This window comes from Athene cunicularia (assembly GCF_003259725.1).
Source record: "Athene cunicularia isolate RWA chromosome 1 unlocalized genomic scaffold, athCun1 chr1_part1, whole genome shotgun sequence".
In the NCBI taxonomy this organism is placed as follows: domain Eukaryota; kingdom Metazoa; phylum Chordata; class Aves; order Strigiformes; family Strigidae; genus Athene; species Athene cunicularia.
In genome coordinates, this window is record NW_020799091.1 from 124185496 (window position 1) to 124202517 (window position 17022).

Genomic DNA, 17022 nt, shown 5'->3' on the forward strand with positions numbered 1-17022 from the left:
CGGGACCCCTCAAACGCCCGGATTGTATGAAACGAGCTGCTTTATGTTTCGGGGATCACTGCTGGGGGGAGGGAGGACACAATCCCGCCTCGCTGCTTAGATTCGAGGCTAGCTTGGCCGCGGAGGTGATGCCCAAAGTCGGGGGCTCGCAGGACCGAGCGCTTGGTTTCCGTTTCGCGAGTTACGGTATGGGAAGCTCTGGCTGGCGTGGCCGGAGATAAACCTGCTCCGGGGACAGCCCTCGAGAGGATAGTGTCCTTCTGCTTTGGTAGGGCCGGCCTGGGATGCAGAGCTCCTGCTTCTGAACGCGCCCAACAGAGGGCAAAGCTATTGCATTAGCTGTGCGGTTTCAGTAACGGCACGTTTTCGGAGAGCCGCTCTGAAACAACACTGTTTTCTCATTTAGAAGACTGTCAGGGTCGTAAACCAACTCTCTTATGCCGAACGCTGTGATTTCCCGGGCTACGAGAGCGTGAAGGACTCGATGGCGGGGTTTTTAGTATGGGGAGGCAGCATTAGCGATGGTCTGACTGTTCTACAACTCCCTGAAAGGCGGTTACAGAGAGGTGGGGATGAGTCTCTTGAGCCAAGGAACAAGCACCAGGACAAGAGGGAATGGCCTCAAGCTGTGCCAGGGCAGGGTCAGACTGGCTCTTAGGAAGTATTTCTTTGCAGAAGGGGCTGTTGGGCGTTGGAATGGGCTGCCCAGGGCAGGGGGGGAGTCCCCATCCCTGGAGGGGTTGAAGAGTCGGGTTGACCCAGTGCTGAGGGATCTGGTGGAGTTGGGAACAGTCAGTGTGAGGTTAATGGTTGGACTGGAGATGCTTCAAGGTCTTTTCCAACCGAGATGATTCTGTGATTTCTGTGCTCGAAGCAGTGGCGTTTTTTAGCCCTGGGTTTGTCAGTGAATTACCCGCAAGATCTTTGCAGCTGTAAAGAGTTAAGAAGCTAAGTCAAGATGACTGGAAGGACAAATTAAGACCTTGTACTTTCAGTAGAGAAACCTTTTGTAATTTATCTCCTTTAATGCTATGCCTAAAGTAAACTTTGAGAGTAAGGTACAGGTACTGCCAGCTTGGATAGGCAGAGTCTGAAGAGTCTTGGAAGAGTCTTTCCCCTGTTTGTTTCAGTAAGGCTGTTGGGCTTTAAATGTCAGTATGGAAAACCCTGTTCCTGTGCACAGTCCCAGGTGCTCTAGGATCATGAGGGTGAGGCTCTACCCTCTGCCATGTGGCATGGCTCTGGGGTTAAGAGGTGCCCTTCAAGATTTAGCGACACAGATGTACGAGGGAGGAAGCACAAGCTTTCACCAGCTTGGCGGGTTGGCCCCGAGGTTTCATTTGCATGATGGGCTTGAATGCAGCTTGTGCATCAGAAACTTGGACAGTGCAGACGTGGTCCTTGGCATGGGCAAAGGACATCCTCCGGGGAGGTGCTTCACCAGTGGATTCCACGCAGAGAACTTCCCAACTTCCAGCTGTGTTACAGAGGGTCAAGAGGCTGGGGCTTATTGCTTAGAAACATGGCTTGCTTGGGTGGTGGTTTTGGCTGGGTGTTTCTGTTGTCACTTGGAACAGCCTTGCTGTTTTCAGACCTGTGTTGTTGCATGTTCTGATTAAACACGCAGGTGGATTGTTTCATTAAACCAAGTGACTTTTCTTTTTGAAATATTCATGTCATGGACTAATGGTTTTCAGCCTGGGGGCTGGAAATTCCTAGGGGTCTATGAAATCTTTCTAAGAAGCCACTGAGAAGCAAAAGACAAGACAACCTATTGCTAGAGGGCTTGAATTTGCTGACTACTAAACATTTTTTTAGGATGAGGGGCTTGGAAATCAGGAGACACCACCATAGAGTAAAAGCCCTGGTTTTTGGTTTTTGTTTTTTTTTGTTTTTTTGAAGGTGAAAATTAACCTTATTTAATGACATGCAAATATAAGTAGAAAGCTTTTAGGAAAAAGATGGTTTCCCAAAGCTGGTTGGCTGTTAAAACTGAAAGCCTTGGCTCTGCAAGTAGATAAGCATGGGTGAACTTCTGTCTTTACAGATCAAATTGCTGGATTGGGGCCTGCTCAAGAAATCCAAAAGCAAAAGGTTCCAGTGGCATTGCTCATAGGTCTTACTATATATGCAGTTGAACGTAGCAAGTTACGTAACTTCTGGTTTTTCTGAAGTGAATAATAGGAATAAGCTGCAGTTGTACCGTGCAGCCAGGTTAATGCCATAGTTAGAAGTCTTTCTCGCTGCTTAGCCATCTTTTAATTATTTTTTTTATTCTTGAACCCTAACACTGTCCCATAGCTTGGTATTTGGAGTTCTGCATGTTTAATTTGTAAAGTTCTTCATTTCAGTAAAGGAAGAAAAAAGACTTCTTGTTGCGATAGCTCATGGGCATCCGTTACCCTGTAGACAGCTGGTGTGGTTTAACAAGTGAGGCTGACAGCCTACTGAGCTGAATGTGTGCACATCCTCATGGACACTTGTGGCTGCTCGTGTTCCAGATGGCACTTCCAAATATAAGTAACTTCATGAACCGACTGGTAAATCAACTCTTAATTGACTGCAAGTTTTAAATGGAGTAAGATTGAAACTACACACAAGGATTTTAAAGCTAAGTGAGAGATGCTTTGGAGTTATTTGCCCCAACTTCACAGGGGAAAATCCATCGGGAAAGCATGGGATGTAAGAGTGCTCTTGTTTGCATTTGCCCTCTTTGATTTAAAGATGTAACTTGCTCTTTTAAATTTCCCTTGGGCTGGGTGCCAAACTGTGCTCCCTTGAAGACAATCACAAAGCGAACTTCATTGGAAATGGCATTGAGCTCCCAGCGTGGAAAATAGTGATTCAAAAGAACTCTTTTTTTGGAGATTTATGAGCATATGAAAAGAGGGAGTTACAATGAGTTGTGTAGCTGCGTAGAAACTGTAATTACAGTTACTGTGGTATTCAGGGGTAGCTACATTTCTCCACTGTTATGCAGGATGCAGCCATCCTTCTTGCCTGAATAGGGTCCCAAAATTTCCTCAGGGGCATCCTTAGCATTGTTTTCCATATAGTACTTGGCATCTTTCAGCCACTGGTAAGGGAAAGGCAAAGTGAGAGCGCTGGCCCTACTAGGAGTGAAGTGCTGGGTGTGCAGTTACGCAATTGCTGTGGTTGGAGGGGAGGAGGCATTCCCACCTCTCCTCTAGCCATTCATTTGTGCTGTTATTCACCCTGGTGTTGGTTTTGCTGTTTGGGGCTGTGCTGTGAACTAGGTCACGGAAGGGATCCGAGACAAAAGCGTGGCAAGGGGGAGAAAAGGGACTTTTTGTTTTGTTTTCCAGCAGTGCTGTTTGCTCGCTGAGAATTGTGTTGACACAACCAAAAGTGGTGAGCTGTGGTGCGGAGGTGGAAGCTACTAACACCGGCTTTGTTGTCAACACCAAAATACAGTGCAACCGTACCCTTGGGCTGAAGGAGCTTTCTTTCATACGGAGCCAGAAGCTCTGCAAACAGAGCATGGAGACACTGGAGTCCTGTGAGATGTAATGATCTTTTGTGAAGCCGTTTCAGTTGGCTAAATTGGTCTCTTGATTCACACTTGTTTGTGAAGGCATGAGGCCCCAGATGATGGGGTTGCTTCTTTACACAGCACGGTTGTCCTTGCCTAGATGGGTAGGGTAGGAATCGTCATTAATAGTGATTTAGTAGGGGAGGTCTTAGCCTGGATATGGTTGTTCTATGAAGAATGTGTGTACGACTTGTCTTCTCTAGCTTTGCTTAGGCTCTAGTGGTGAGCACTATTGGCTTGGTGGCTAATCCAGAGTTAACTTCTGTCTATGCCATTGAAAGAGCTTCAACCCAGAGAAGCAGTTTAACATGTTAGTTGTCTTCTGGTCCCCTCACTACCTCTTCCCTAGTAGTTTCAAAAGCTTTTCTGCCAGAAGGCTGGTCCCCTTCCTGTTCTAAAGTAGACCAAGAAGTAGGTAACCTGCTTGTCTTGGCTATGAGAAACATGTGTTTGGACTGTGCTCCTTCCTCCTTGGTTTCTTCATCCCATCCTGCTCAGGCTGGGAGTGGTGTCCAGCTATCAGTGCAGGCCAAATCTAGGAAGTCTTCTTGATGATCAGCCTCACTTGGGCACCAGACAAAGCCAGTGGTCTTCTGCTTTTTCCAGCTGAAATTGGGCAGGTATGTTTTATTCCCGGCAGCTCTCTAACTGCCTCAGCAGGAAGATCTATTTAGCCACCAGTGTGTCCTGCAGCTGGGGCAAGGAGGTGGTGCAGAGTCCCTAAATTCATTGTACTGCTTTTGACAACTATCCAGGAGACTTAACATTTTCGGGGGGCCGCCCTGTTGACTTTTCGCGGAGCTGTGTCAAAACCATTGTTCTTGTTTACACAGAAAACGAAAGTTGGCATGATCCAGCCTGCCCCGACGTTCCTGTGTTGGTCTTCCCACAAGTCTGCTTTCTCTGCCTAGTGCCCAGCACTGCCTTGCTTCACCCACTGTCAAATAGGTGCTGCTGCTTCATGGTGCCTGTTTAGGCAGCCTGTGAATTTCCACAGCAGCCTCTGCCTGCTGAAATGTTCTCTCGCCTCTTCTGAGAAGTGTGACCCTGTGCTGCTGGGGGTGAGAGGGCTCAGAAGGGGAGCTCTGTTCCCAGTCCCTGTCTTGGCTCCGATTCTTCTATCTGGGAGTTGGGGGGGGGGAAATTTTTATGTGGTTAGAGGAAAAGGCTGGGAGTTGATGCTTTCCTAGACGCCCAGGAAAAATGTGTAACCCTTACTGATGTATGCTGGCAGGTTTCCTTGCTTTTCCTATTCCTGTAATGTGGTGGTATGTATTTGTGAAGAGAGTGATGGTTCTCAAAGGGACTCCAGTAACATCAGTCAGTGGTTTAAGCCTGTATAATACTTACACCTTTTGTCCAACGGAAGGTGTTTCTGGTTTCTAATGCCTGGTGATTGAAAGGTCTGTGTAGCCATCTCATTTGTTGGTATCACAGCACTTTTTGAAGGTGGGGGGTGGTGGCCTCACCCCCATTTATCAGAGGACAGAGACAGTGGAAGGATTTTTTCTGTGACTGCCTAGCAGGACAGAGGTAAAAATCAGCTTTAACGAGTCCCAGCCTATTGCTGGAGCCATACACTACAGGCTGTGTGCAAGTCTAGGGAGTTAACCAGTGGTAACATCATGTGTCCCAGGCTGGGGGATTTTTATTCCTGTTACAGTAACGATGCCATTTTCCATACTGCCGTGACTTGGCTTTATGTTTTGTTGTGTTTAAATCCATCCTCATTCCTTCCCTCGCCAAACGGCCTTACGTTCCCATCCTTATTTGTCCTTCCTAGATTCTCTGCTGCCTTTAAGGAGCTTTCTGCAGGCACGAGAAGCGCTTAGAGCTAGGGAATTCCTGTACCCAAAAGGTCCTCCCTGCCTTCTCCTCTCCAAGAGCCTTGGCAAGCACAAGCATTGTGCAGATACCTGCAGCTTGTGATGCAGCGGGAACGCTTCAGTACTTTGTTGCAGATCACACCACCAGTCAAGGAGCCCTGTGGGGAAGAGGCTTCATTCTTTGGCATGGCTTGCGCGTGGTAGAGCTCTGTGCTTGGTTACAAGCTTTTTCTGGAGGTGTTAGTGGAGGAATCTTATGTCTGGAAAGAATAGCTGGCCAAGTATGAAGCCTGATTTCTGTTGCTGTCCCTCTGTGTTTGGGGAGGGAGAGGGCTGAAAGCAGTGGTTGACTATTTTATTGCTAACAGCTTTGAAAACTGCTGTGAGCAGAAAATAACGGAGGGATTTAATTTAATTTTAAAGCGTTCTTTGCCTGCTCTCAACATACGGCATGGCTGTAGTCCTGTTGGCTGGAGGCAGCAGTCTGGGCAGGAGGCATGTGAGAGTGCTCCCGCATGCCAAACACTGGTCTGTACCAAGGTACCTCCACCCGTAGCTGCAACCCCTCCGTCTGCACCTCTTTGCCATTTGCATGCATTTCCCCAAACCGGTGACTAAATCCCCTCTTTACCATTTCTATTCTCATCTAACACAGGATGTGGGTTTGGAAAGCGGGATGGTGTTGCACCTTCTTCCCCACAGGGTTCAGGGTTTTTGACCTGTCACTGCTGGGAATTGTTCTGATGTTGCCCTGCTCCTGTTCCAAAAAACATGACTCTCTTCTGCCCTTTATGGATGGCACTTAAGCTTCTGTTCCAAATGGAAATACGTTGTAAGAAGCATTGGCCCATATAAGCTACATGTGATCTCTAATCAGCTCTCCCCGGTGTTCTTAGTATGTGTATATATAGAGACAATTTTTAATAAAATTCAATTCATCAAGGCCTAAATTAGCTTCTGGAGGGAAAGGTTACAAAGAAAGGGAGGTGCTCATAGTGCCATTGATTGTATAGTAACTAATGCTTGTAAAATGGGCACACCTTGCAGTTGTGAAAACAATGCAGGTTCAGACATGGTGGTCTGATCCTCTCCTGCATTTCTTCTAGGAAAGTCACCCTCACCCCCCCCATCCCCCCTCTTCCCCTTATGTATAGGCTGTAATGCTGCTGTTCTGAGTCAGGGGATATTTGGGCTGCGTGTTACACAGGTGAAGAGATGGGGTTGTGAAAACTGAGCCCTGTACTTTTTCTGGGAGTGAGTTTTTGTATCTAGGCTGCTGAGCCTTCTCTAAGTCACCATCTTTTCCAGGTGACTTGAAGACATTTCTTCTGGATTTTTTAGATGAAGGGGCTAGACTTTGCAAAACAGAGATACATTTTGTTTAAAGCTCTACAAATGTATGTGTTTTACTAGACTGGAAAGAGATATTGGCCGGGACAAGCTTGCAAACTGGGAACAGCATGATGAGTGGTGATATGTGGCCAGGGTGAGGGAATTGCTGCAGTAGGAATGACATCTTGCTTTGCTTAGAATGCACTTCCATACCTGTTTCTCTTTCCTTAGGTCGATTGTGAGAAGCCAGGCACCCTCCCTCCCCTCCCTTCTGGTCAAGTTCCTTGTAAGTGAAGCTCACTCGCTCTCTGAGGACCAACCTCACTGATGACTGGGAAGCAAAGAGTACCCAAGAAAGCACTTTTACCACGGACTCCACCTCAGGAGCATCAGAAACTCATCTTCTAAGTAAAATCTGTGCCCCTTCTGTGCAGACCCCATGTCTGCTGCAATGGATACAGAATCAACATACTCGGGATACTCCCACTACTCAGGTCACTCCAAAAAAGCCCACAGACAAGGGTAAGGAAGCATTTACTTTTAATTACTTACTGTTCTAAGCTAAGGCATGTCCTGTTGGAAAAAAAAAAATAAAATTGTAAGCCAGAATGAAATCGGTGGGGCCACAGCTCTGGAGGAGATACATGTGGAGGGTCCTCATGAGGAGACTAGAAGCAATAATGCTGCTTAATTTAATTATATTCAACCTGCTGGATGCATGCTGGGGTCATGTATGACTGGAAAGATTGGGATGGCACCAGCAGAAGGAAAAGATCACTTTAACTCTGCTCTTAAAGTGCAAGGGAATAGTGTCTGGGGAGAAGACGTGCCAGACTTCCTAAACTGATAATTGCCAGTTGTTTTCTCTTCTGATGCTATTTCTTTATTATGTAATAATGAGGTTTCCTATCTCTCTACACCATCCTTCTGTCTACTCTGTTGCTGGTGTGCTGTTTTGTTTTGGGTTTTTTTAATAGAATTTGAGTGGTACTTGAGTCCACAAGTTCTTTATCAGCATTGATTGGATTAGAAGTCAGGCTTTTCTGAACTTGAATAGCAAGTCCTCTCTGTTGTGGTTCAGCAACCTCAAAAAACATCTTGCTCTGAAACTTCTGATTACTTGGAAACATTATCCTTTTTTTTTTTTTTTTCCTCTGCATCTTCATTAGTTTTACTTGTAAAATGTGTGCCTCTTAACAGTCTTAGCAACTTAGAACTGAGCTGGTCAAAAATAACTTTGCATTTTGGAAGCAATTTATCCTGTGTAGTTGGAAAAATAATTCCTCCATGAAATGAAGTCTCTCTGCTTGCAATCCAGTTACCGAGTAAAACATCTCATTTGCCTTTTCTCCCTTCGTTAACACTCCCACCCCCGATATGGATTGCCCTTTGAAGCTTAGAATGCCATGTGAAAAGATGCCTTCAGAGTTCCCAAAACGACACAAATATCCTAGAGCCTTACTCCAAACAGGAAAAAGTCTTGTGCCTTGAAACCTCTGGTATTTGGTAATTCCAAGAGAAATGCATTGGAGAGAGCAGAGTTGGGACACTGGATGCTGCTGAGCTTTAAGCCAGCCCCTGAGCACAGTGAGGGTCTCTGCTGCTTTCCTGTCCAGGTAGGAATGTGGAAAAAAAATTGGTGGGGCTTAACTCATCTTGAGGTGTTCTCAAAACCAAGAAGCCATGAGGCCTACAAGGGTACTCTGGAAGTAAGCAGTAGCCTGGTACCCTTGATGTTCTTGCTATCTTTCTAAGAGATTAACTGGGAGTTATTAACCAGCAGAAATAAAGTTCACCAATTTTCCTACAGTGCTAAGGTCCTAGCTGAGTAGACTCTACATTGTGGGAACTAAAGTTGTCTTGGTCAGTTCCTTGTGTTAACTGTACATGTGTCTGTGAGACACTTGATTGCTGTTGGAGAGCTGTGTAGACCAGTTAATGCCAAATGGAGTTGCCTGTTGTTTGGAGAATGCAAGCTTCTCTTTCAAGTGCAGCACTGGCAGAAGTTGTTTTAAGAGAAGATGAGGTGGTGGGGATGTACCCTTGTCTCCTTTGCTCCCCTTCCCAATCACAGAGAGTGTAGACTGTCTCAGCCACCAGGCTGTAGGCTGCTCTGGGCAAGGGCCCTTTCTGCCTCTTCCAAAGTTTGTCACAGATTGAGTCAGTATTGATCAAGAGATGGGCAGGCATGACCACAACCTAATGCTTAGGGCACCTGCTGCAAGTGAAGGTGTGGCAGATTCCAGGCCCTGCTCCAGAAACTACCTGGTAATGTTGTTCTCCTCTTGCTGTTTGGAAAAGGAGTCGGGACAGGCACAAATCACCACGAAGCAAAGATGGCAGTCGGTCTGAGAAGTCTGTCACTATCCAGACACCTCCTGCGGAGCCACTGCTTGGGAACGATGCCTCTCGGGCGGAGGAGGGCCAGGTAAGGAGACAATGAAAGCAAACGTGGACTGTGGTTTCTGGAACAGAGCAGGTGACTTACCGGCACATGAGTAGGAAAAAAGTGTTGCTCACATGCTGTTAGTAAGGAAACAAAATTTATGGGTGCCCTTTATTCATGCACAAAGGCAAGATCTCAATCCATTTTGTCTTTTTCTGAGAGCATTATTTTTGACAGCACCAGTGCTGATGTGACTACTCCTGGGGCACTAATTTGCCTCTTGTCTCCAGAGTGTCATCTGCCAAGGTCTATAGAAACATCTGTTTCCATCATCTCACTGTGCATTATTCAGGTCAGTGCTTTCACCTGTACGTGCACGTTTGTTTTTTAGGCAGGATTTGCTCTAGGTAATCACGTAAAGCACATTAGGACCAGGATCCCAGTAGGGGAAGGAGATGAGAAATGTAAAAGTAATGCGAAATAGCTGGGAAGGAAGGTGAACTCAGTGAAAGCTGGTATGTTAACACTGGCTTAAATAAAGAATCGAATAATTCTGAGTTTAGATTGCACCCAGGATGGATCCTGTACTCTGCTTTAGCCTTCGATGTGAAGGTGCATATTCATTTTCAAAGAATGGCTGATGCTGCAAGACATGGAATGCAGGATGTTTCAGTGCCTCCTGGGTTGGATTTGGTGTGTGTTAATCCTTGGCTGTGAGGCTCCACATCTGCCCTTTCAAAAATAAAATAATTGATACCCACTTTCTACCCAGAGTGTGTATGGTTGTACTGATAACAGTATCCATGTAGCTGCCAGTGGACTCACTTCATGTATTGCCATTTGGTATTTTGTAATCAGATGCTTATTTTCATAAGTCCCAGATATTACTTCAAATAGATCTAAAGGTGCTGGTGAATTCTTAAACCCATATTTCCATGTAAACCTCCTCAATGTGAATTAAAGCCAAAGCAACGTAAGTTGATGCATGTGCAAGACTTTACTCTTAGGGAGCAGGGTGGCTTGGGTTGGGTCCAACAGCTTTGTACCATCAGAGATTTAGGCTCATATTTCCTTATAACTGCACATTTTTTTGCTTCTGCTACTTTAAGTGAGAAGAGCTCTAATAAGGGGTAGACTGAGACTAGGATTACCTATTGTCTTCTGGGCTGTAGCATTAAGATGCTGTGGTGTTTCTGAACCTTCTCTCTTCTGCACAGTTTCTCAGTTCATCAAATGGAAGAAACAGAGCTATTTCATGCATAAGCATAAAATTGTTGAAATGCTTAGATTGCTTTACTGGAGACATTAGCAAAGAGGGAAATGTGATAGGATTATGCTGCCTTTCAGGACATGCTACAATGCAAATATCTCTTCTGGGGCCTGCGTTTTGGTGAGAAGTGACTCAAAACCCCCTCATATTAATTCAAGATGCTGACTGTTTGTGGTTGGTCTGTCTCAAAACCCTACTGCTCTAGGCATGGGAGGTATCCATGTATTGGAGTGCATAGAAGTGAAATCCCTGAAGTTGTTAAAAGTAGTTGTGCTGCTTCTTGCTACTGCTTTCCCAAAGATTCTTCAAGACTCTTTCAAGCTAGTGAATAAAGGTTTAAAATTATTCCTGTTTCCTTAAAACAGTATGGTTTGATCAGCATGTGTAGCTGCAGAAGTCTGGGGGAAGGTGTAAATCCTATTAATGACACAGACTGCAGAAAGATACACTCAGGAGGGGTAGGAAGAAGAGCAAAAATGTGTGCTTCTGAATGAGGGCTGCAGCTATGAAGACACCAAGTAACACAGCACATGCGTTGCCACTGTTTGGCAATGTGTATCTGTGCATTTGTGGGAAGCATCAGGAGCATTCGTGTGCATGAGTCACTCCAGCAGCAGCTGTGAGTCAAATCCATACATGTCAGTGTAACTCTTTGGCCGTACCAGCACCAGGAAGGAGCAATTGGAGGCATCGTGGGATGGGAGAAGTAGCTTGCAGAAGTTCTCTGATATTAGCTAGGGAAGAAATGAGACTTTCAGAAAACATAATGTAATCTGAAGCTTGACTATATGGCAGCTATATTTCAGGTAAGCTTCTGTGTGGCCAAGTGGCTTCTGACAGTGTCCTGGACTGTAATACCAGAGCTACTTGGTCCTCTAAGAGCGACTAAAATCCTCTAAATTTAAAGCCCCATACCTGAAAATACCCTCTGTGACCACCTGTGATTTGTTGGTTTAACTAAAATTTTATTAGAACGTCAGCTGTTGAGGGCAGTGCCACTGTCAAGGAGAATAAAAGAAAATGAAGTGGAGGAACTTGCTGGAAGTGCGGTTGCTTCTTTTATGGATGGAAAAATAATGTGTGAACATGTTTTTGGTTGTGTAACAACAACAACCGGCTTGAAACACTGAAATGAAAATTTCCCTTCCAGGTGCTTCTGTGGTACACTTGCACCACGGAATTTGTGGGCTGAAAGAGAGCTAGTCCTTGCCCTGCACATGGGAACTGATGATTACTGTAGTTTCCAAGAGCTATATGATATTACTTTTTAAGTGTGCTGGAAGAGGGAACCTCTGGGGTACAGTGAGTGGCATAGCAAGCTGAGCTACCTGTTCTACAGTTTTTAACACCTAATGGTTATAGTCACTGGTTTGGACAAATTGTTGTTGTTTCCAAACCTTTGCTAATTTTCATGGCTGATTATTCAATATATTGAAAGTGTTGCTTTTGCTGCACTTTTTTTTCTGGGACTTAAGTCTGTTGTAGCAATCTTTTTCCCGGCAAGAAAAAAAGACCTGGAAGGAATATCCTGATTGTTTCAATATTATTTTTGTTTATCTCTTCTTTTGTCAGGATGACAACTGGGGTGAGACCACAACAGCAATCACAGGCACCTCTGAGCACAGTATTTCCCAGGAGGACATTGCCCGGATCAGTAAGGATCTGGAGGACAGCGTTGGGTTGGACTGCAAACGTTACCTGGGCTTAACAGTGGCAGCTGTTCTTGGACTCCTTGTCTTCCTTACCCCCATCGCCTTCATTCTGTTACCCCAGATCCTGTGGCGGGATGATCTGGAGCCGTGTGGTACTGTCTGTGAGGGACTTTTCATCTCTGTGGCGTTTAAACTCCTCATTCTTCTGATTGGGACCTGGGCTCTGTTCTTCCGTCAGCCCAAGGCAGATTTACCAAGGGTGTTTGTGTTTCGGGCCCTTCTGTTGGTCCTCATATTCCTGTTTGTGTTTTCCTACTGGCTGTTTTACGGCGTACGCATCTTGGACTCGAAGGACACCAACTACCAAGGAATAGTACAGTATGCGGTGTCTCTGGTGGATGCTCTGCTCTTCATTCACTACCTGGCCATTGTGCTGCTGGAGCTACGGCAGCTGCAGCCCATGTTCACTGTCAAGGTAGTTCGGTCGACGGACGGAGAGTCGCGATACTACAGCTTGGGGCACTTGAGGTAGGTTACAAGCCCTTGAAGTCCAGTGGTATAGATAAGTGTGACTGAGAGAGTCTTAGTCTCTCCAAAGTTACCAAGCTGAACCCCTCTGTGTGTATGGGAGGTGGTCCCTGCTTCAGAGGAGTCCTGTGTGTTTCTGTAAACAGACCTGATGGCACAACTTCAGGCTGGTCATTGGGCTAAGCCTGGTGAGGCTGCACTTGGGCCACAACAACCCCCAGCAGCGCTACAGGCTTGGGGAGGAGTGGCTGGAGAGTCAGAGAGACAGTCAGAGAGGGACCTGGGGGGATGATTGCCAGCCATGTGCCCATGTGGCCAAGGCAGCCAGTGGCATCCTGGCTTGTGTCAGCAATAGCGTGGCCAGCAGGGACAGGGGAGGGATCTGACCCCTGTGCTTGGCACTGGTGAGGCTGCACCTCCATGGGTAGGTTCAGTTTTGGGCCCCTCACCCCAAAAAGGCCATTGAATGACTCGAGCGTGTCCAGAGAAGGGCAACGGAGCTGGTGCAGGGTCTGGAGCACAGGTCTGATGGGGAGCGGCTGAGGGAACTGGGGGGGGTTTAGTCTGGAGAAGAGGAGGCTGAGGGGAGATCTCCTGGCCCTCTACAACTCCCTGAAAGGAGTGTGCAGATAGGGGGGATGAGTCTCTTGAACCAAGGAACAAGTGATAGGACAAGTGGGAATGGCCTCAAGCTGCGCCAGGGCAGGGTCAGACTGGCTCTTAGGAAGTATTTCTTTGCAGAAGGGGTTGTTGGGTGTTGGAATGGGCTGCCCAGGGCAGGGAGGGGAGTCCCCATCCCTGGAGGGGTTGAAGAGTTGGATTGACCCAGTGCTGAGGGATCTGGTGGAGTTGAGAATGGTCAGTGTGAGGTTAATGGTTGGACTGGAGGATCTTCAAGGTCTTTTCCAATTGAGATGATTCTGTGATTTTGAGTTCTTTGTTTAAGATCCTTCTCTGCACTTCTTGCCCTGTCTCCTTACTGGAGGAAAGGGCAGAGGCCTCCTTGTGTAGCTGGGGCTGGCTTGTGCTCTTTGTACAAGGCAGATGCCACTTTGAGAGCAGCCCATGTGTCAGGGACTGAAGGAAGAAGTAAGTGGCCCTATGTGAGAAACCTATTGTGCTGTTGAAAACATCCATTTGTCCTCATTGCCCTGTGCAGCCAAGAGTTGTGCAGGAAACCTGAATAAACATCCCTTGGGTCAGATCAAGCACTGCTGCTTGGATCCTGCCCTTTTGTGGGCAGTTGAAATGCTTGTTCAGGTGTTCGTGCTTGGAGGCCTGTTACCATGACAGGCTGGGGCTACCTTTGAGAGTTTAGCCAGAGAGCTATGCCATGGGATCTGAAAGCTCCTTCCAGTGACTGGGGACTCTTTCCTTGTTTCTGAGGTCGGCAGTTTTCCACATTTTTGTGTTTGCTTGAGGGAAATAGCATTTAGTCCTGCTGAAGCAATTGCCTTGATGCAGCTGAGATGTCCCAGCAGTTCAGACATTTAGAAATAATATTTTTAATGGGTACTGGAGCATATGTGTGTGCTTTTTTGGCAGTGCTGTCCTGCTCCTGGTTTGGTTTTGTACAGTGATGCTCTTTTTGTCATAGGTATGGATCAGTTTGCTAGGTCATATGTATCTGGGAGTGTTTGGGACTGTGCAAAATCCAAAGGTTATGACTTATGCATGCTTGCTTCCACCTTCCTGATGGGGTTAATGCTTCCCTCAGCCTCAGAGTACAAGAAAGGACTGGTGTCTCGGTCACCTTAGTTCCTGTGTCCTGTGAAGTTCTCTAGAAATCTTTTCGTTCCTGTGCACTGTGAAGCTAGCAGCTGAGCTCTGAAGATGATTCCCCAGACTGTATGTGCACTTAAACATCTGTTCTGCTTATCCTGTCCAGACCCCTATGGTATGCATATCTATTGCAGATGGAGAGATTAGTGTCTGCTGGTTTAAGTGGATGTAAGGAAGAGTCTCCTGCAGCCATTAGTTTAGCAAGGGAATTGCTTTGAAGCAGATTTAGTGGTTGAAGCTCAAGTCTGGGAGTTGACTCCTGGATGTTGTCCTCTGGCTTAATGGAAGAACTCAAGGCCTTTTGGGTGAACTAGGTCTGGACACTGCTGTATTTTCCTTCTCTGTAAAATGTGAAGGAGATATCCCCTTCTGTAATGGAAGTGCTCCTATTAACTTAATGACTAGGGTTTAAAAAAATGAACCAATCTCTGTTGGTTTTCCTTAGAAACTTTCTTTTAAAAAAATTTAAAATTTCACTGTGATGACAGTTCCAGTGTAGCCTTTAAGATTAGGGAGATGGAGAGGTGACTACCAAAGGGTTCCCCTGTGCCACAGCTTTGTGCCATGAGGTGTGACAGGACAGCTCTTCCATAAGTGAATTCTGTCCAGAAAGTTTGGTACACTTATAGATACAGCTATATATACACACAGTGTGCAGGTTTGGTTTGAGAGAGCTTGATGGTAGATTGTGGGTTTGTGTTCAGAGGCATTAAGATCTCATGCCTGCCAAAGTCTGTGTGTCTGCCTTTAACCATGTGAGTAAGCTTGTCATTAGAAGCAAAGGATTTGCTCGAGAATCAAGGCCTAAATATTTAAGAGCACGTGTTAGAAACAGTGCACTCTCAAGTTCTCCCTTTGCAGCAAGGTTTTGAAATGCCTTGGGTGATGCGAAGGCAGCAAAGAGTTGTAAAACCTGGGGTGAAATCTGAGATGTATGAAATTTAGTAACTTCTCATTTGTTGGCAAGGTGATTGCAATTTTGTTTGGCATATGAATCCAAACCATGAAGCATGTAGATGCTTCAGTGTCTTGTGTTACAGGAGAGTCTTGCCAAGCGTGTCTATTAATGGTAAACTAGTTACTTTTTCCTTGGTTCCTGACAGATGAGTATAATGTGTATTGACACGTTCTGCAGCCTGTGTGTCTTTCCACCTTTACATCAATAAAGTAGAACTGTGTAGGTTTGATCAGTGGCCAAGTGTTTCCCAACTAAAGGAGAGCTCATTTATCTCTCTCCCTCTCTTGCTAGCAAGAGGGAGAGTTACTTGTGCATTAATGGTAAGAGCTGCTGGTCTTGATACAGTGTGGCCCCAATGTGACAGACACTGTGAGAAGTTAATGTAGTTGGGATCTCCTTCAACTTCTCCAAGCTTGGGACATGAGAAACTTGGGAACTTCTGAACATCTCTGCAGCATAAGTTTTCAAAGTTTCCATAAAGGCTTTGACATGCTGGTCAGCGAAATATCAGTCAGGGTCACAAGGAGCTGCACTCTGCATCTGTCTGGCTCTCTGGATGAGGCACAGGGCTGGGACCAGAGGTCTGTTGATGGGAAAATGCGGAGACATGCAAAGACAGTTGGGATTATTCAGGAAGACCAGAGAAGCAGCCTTGTGGGTGTGCTGGAGAGGTGGTGGTAGCTGTGATGGAGTATGCATATACTACTTGTTGCTGCCTCTGGGCTCTCCCATTTGCCATTGCACATTATTTGCCTCAGTTTTAAAGGGGTCTTAGGTTGTGGCCTGCCACCTGGAAGGAGGAAGCATGATTTAACAGGTACAGCAATCTGACTGTGTCCTGAAATCAGAACTTTGCTGCCTCAGCCCGACCTTTTGTCCTCTAAATGCTCTCAGATATCCTAAAAGTTTTGCTCCTTGGCTGTCCGTGGAGTCTGTCTTCCTCAGCAGTCCAGTGTGCTCCAAAGAAGCTGGTGGTGAGAAGGCTCTTGAGGCATCTTACCTTGTTCTGTGTTGCTTCTCAGAGTAGCTCTGGATTTTCCACAGGAAAATTGTTATCAACCGTTTTAATCCAAGGTGGAAACTTTCAAATTCTAGGTCTTCTCTGATGAAGCAGAGGGAGCTGCTATGTAACTATGAGGAAAACAGGCTTTTGGGGGGAGAAGGGAAGAAAACAATAGCTCAGGCACCCTTCTGGAAAACCATGTTTTTGCCAGGCAGGGTACAGACAGGATTTTCCACCCTCCCTGGCTCCAAACACAGCGAAGAAGCTGAAAGTGCTGATTTAAGTATTCCACTCCACCCCTGAGGGCCCTAGGTCCAGGAGGGTAAGCATATTTGGGAGTAGTTCCCCAAATTCATGTTATAATCAACCTATTAATAGGCTGACTTGGTCCCACCCCCAGCACTTTGGCTGTAACTTTTCTTTTGGGAGACTTGACTGCCAAAATGAGCGTTCCCTTTGGCATTGATTCAGGAGCTGGGGGGGGTGGGGTGTAAAAATTAAATTGGAATCCCAATGAATGTGGTGCCAAGTCTCAGCTCGCTGACTGCTCTGCTGCTCCTGGTAGGAGGGGTTGCCATGCAGGAAAAATGTTTTATGGTGAAATATATGGATAAAGAGCAGGGAATAGTAAGATACAAGAAAGGTCAAGCCTGGGAAAGTGTGAGAGGTTGGGTGGGGAAGCTGGTGAGACTTTTGAAAGCAATGACAAAGGGAAATAAAGGGGGGGGGGGG

At 46.2% G+C, this 17022-nt stretch overlaps 1 protein-coding gene across 2 annotated transcripts in view; it reads left to right on the forward strand.

Moving 5' to 3' along the window:
* The window catches only part of VANGL1 (VANGL planar cell polarity protein 1), a 44844-nt gene that overhangs the window by 234 nt on the left and 27588 nt on the right, over window positions 1–17022 (forward strand). For both annotated transcript variants that reach the window (XM_026852980.1, XM_026852989.1), the window contains exons 2-4: window positions 6943–7233; window positions 9013–9139; window positions 11940–12547. In XM_026852980.1, coding sequence (XP_026708781.1) covers window positions 7151–7233; window positions 9013–9139; window positions 11940–12547 — 818 coding nt within the window. In that variant the 5' untranslated portion in view covers window positions 6943–7150. The remainder of the gene's footprint in view (window positions 1–6942; window positions 7234–9012; window positions 9140–11939; window positions 12548–17022) is intronic.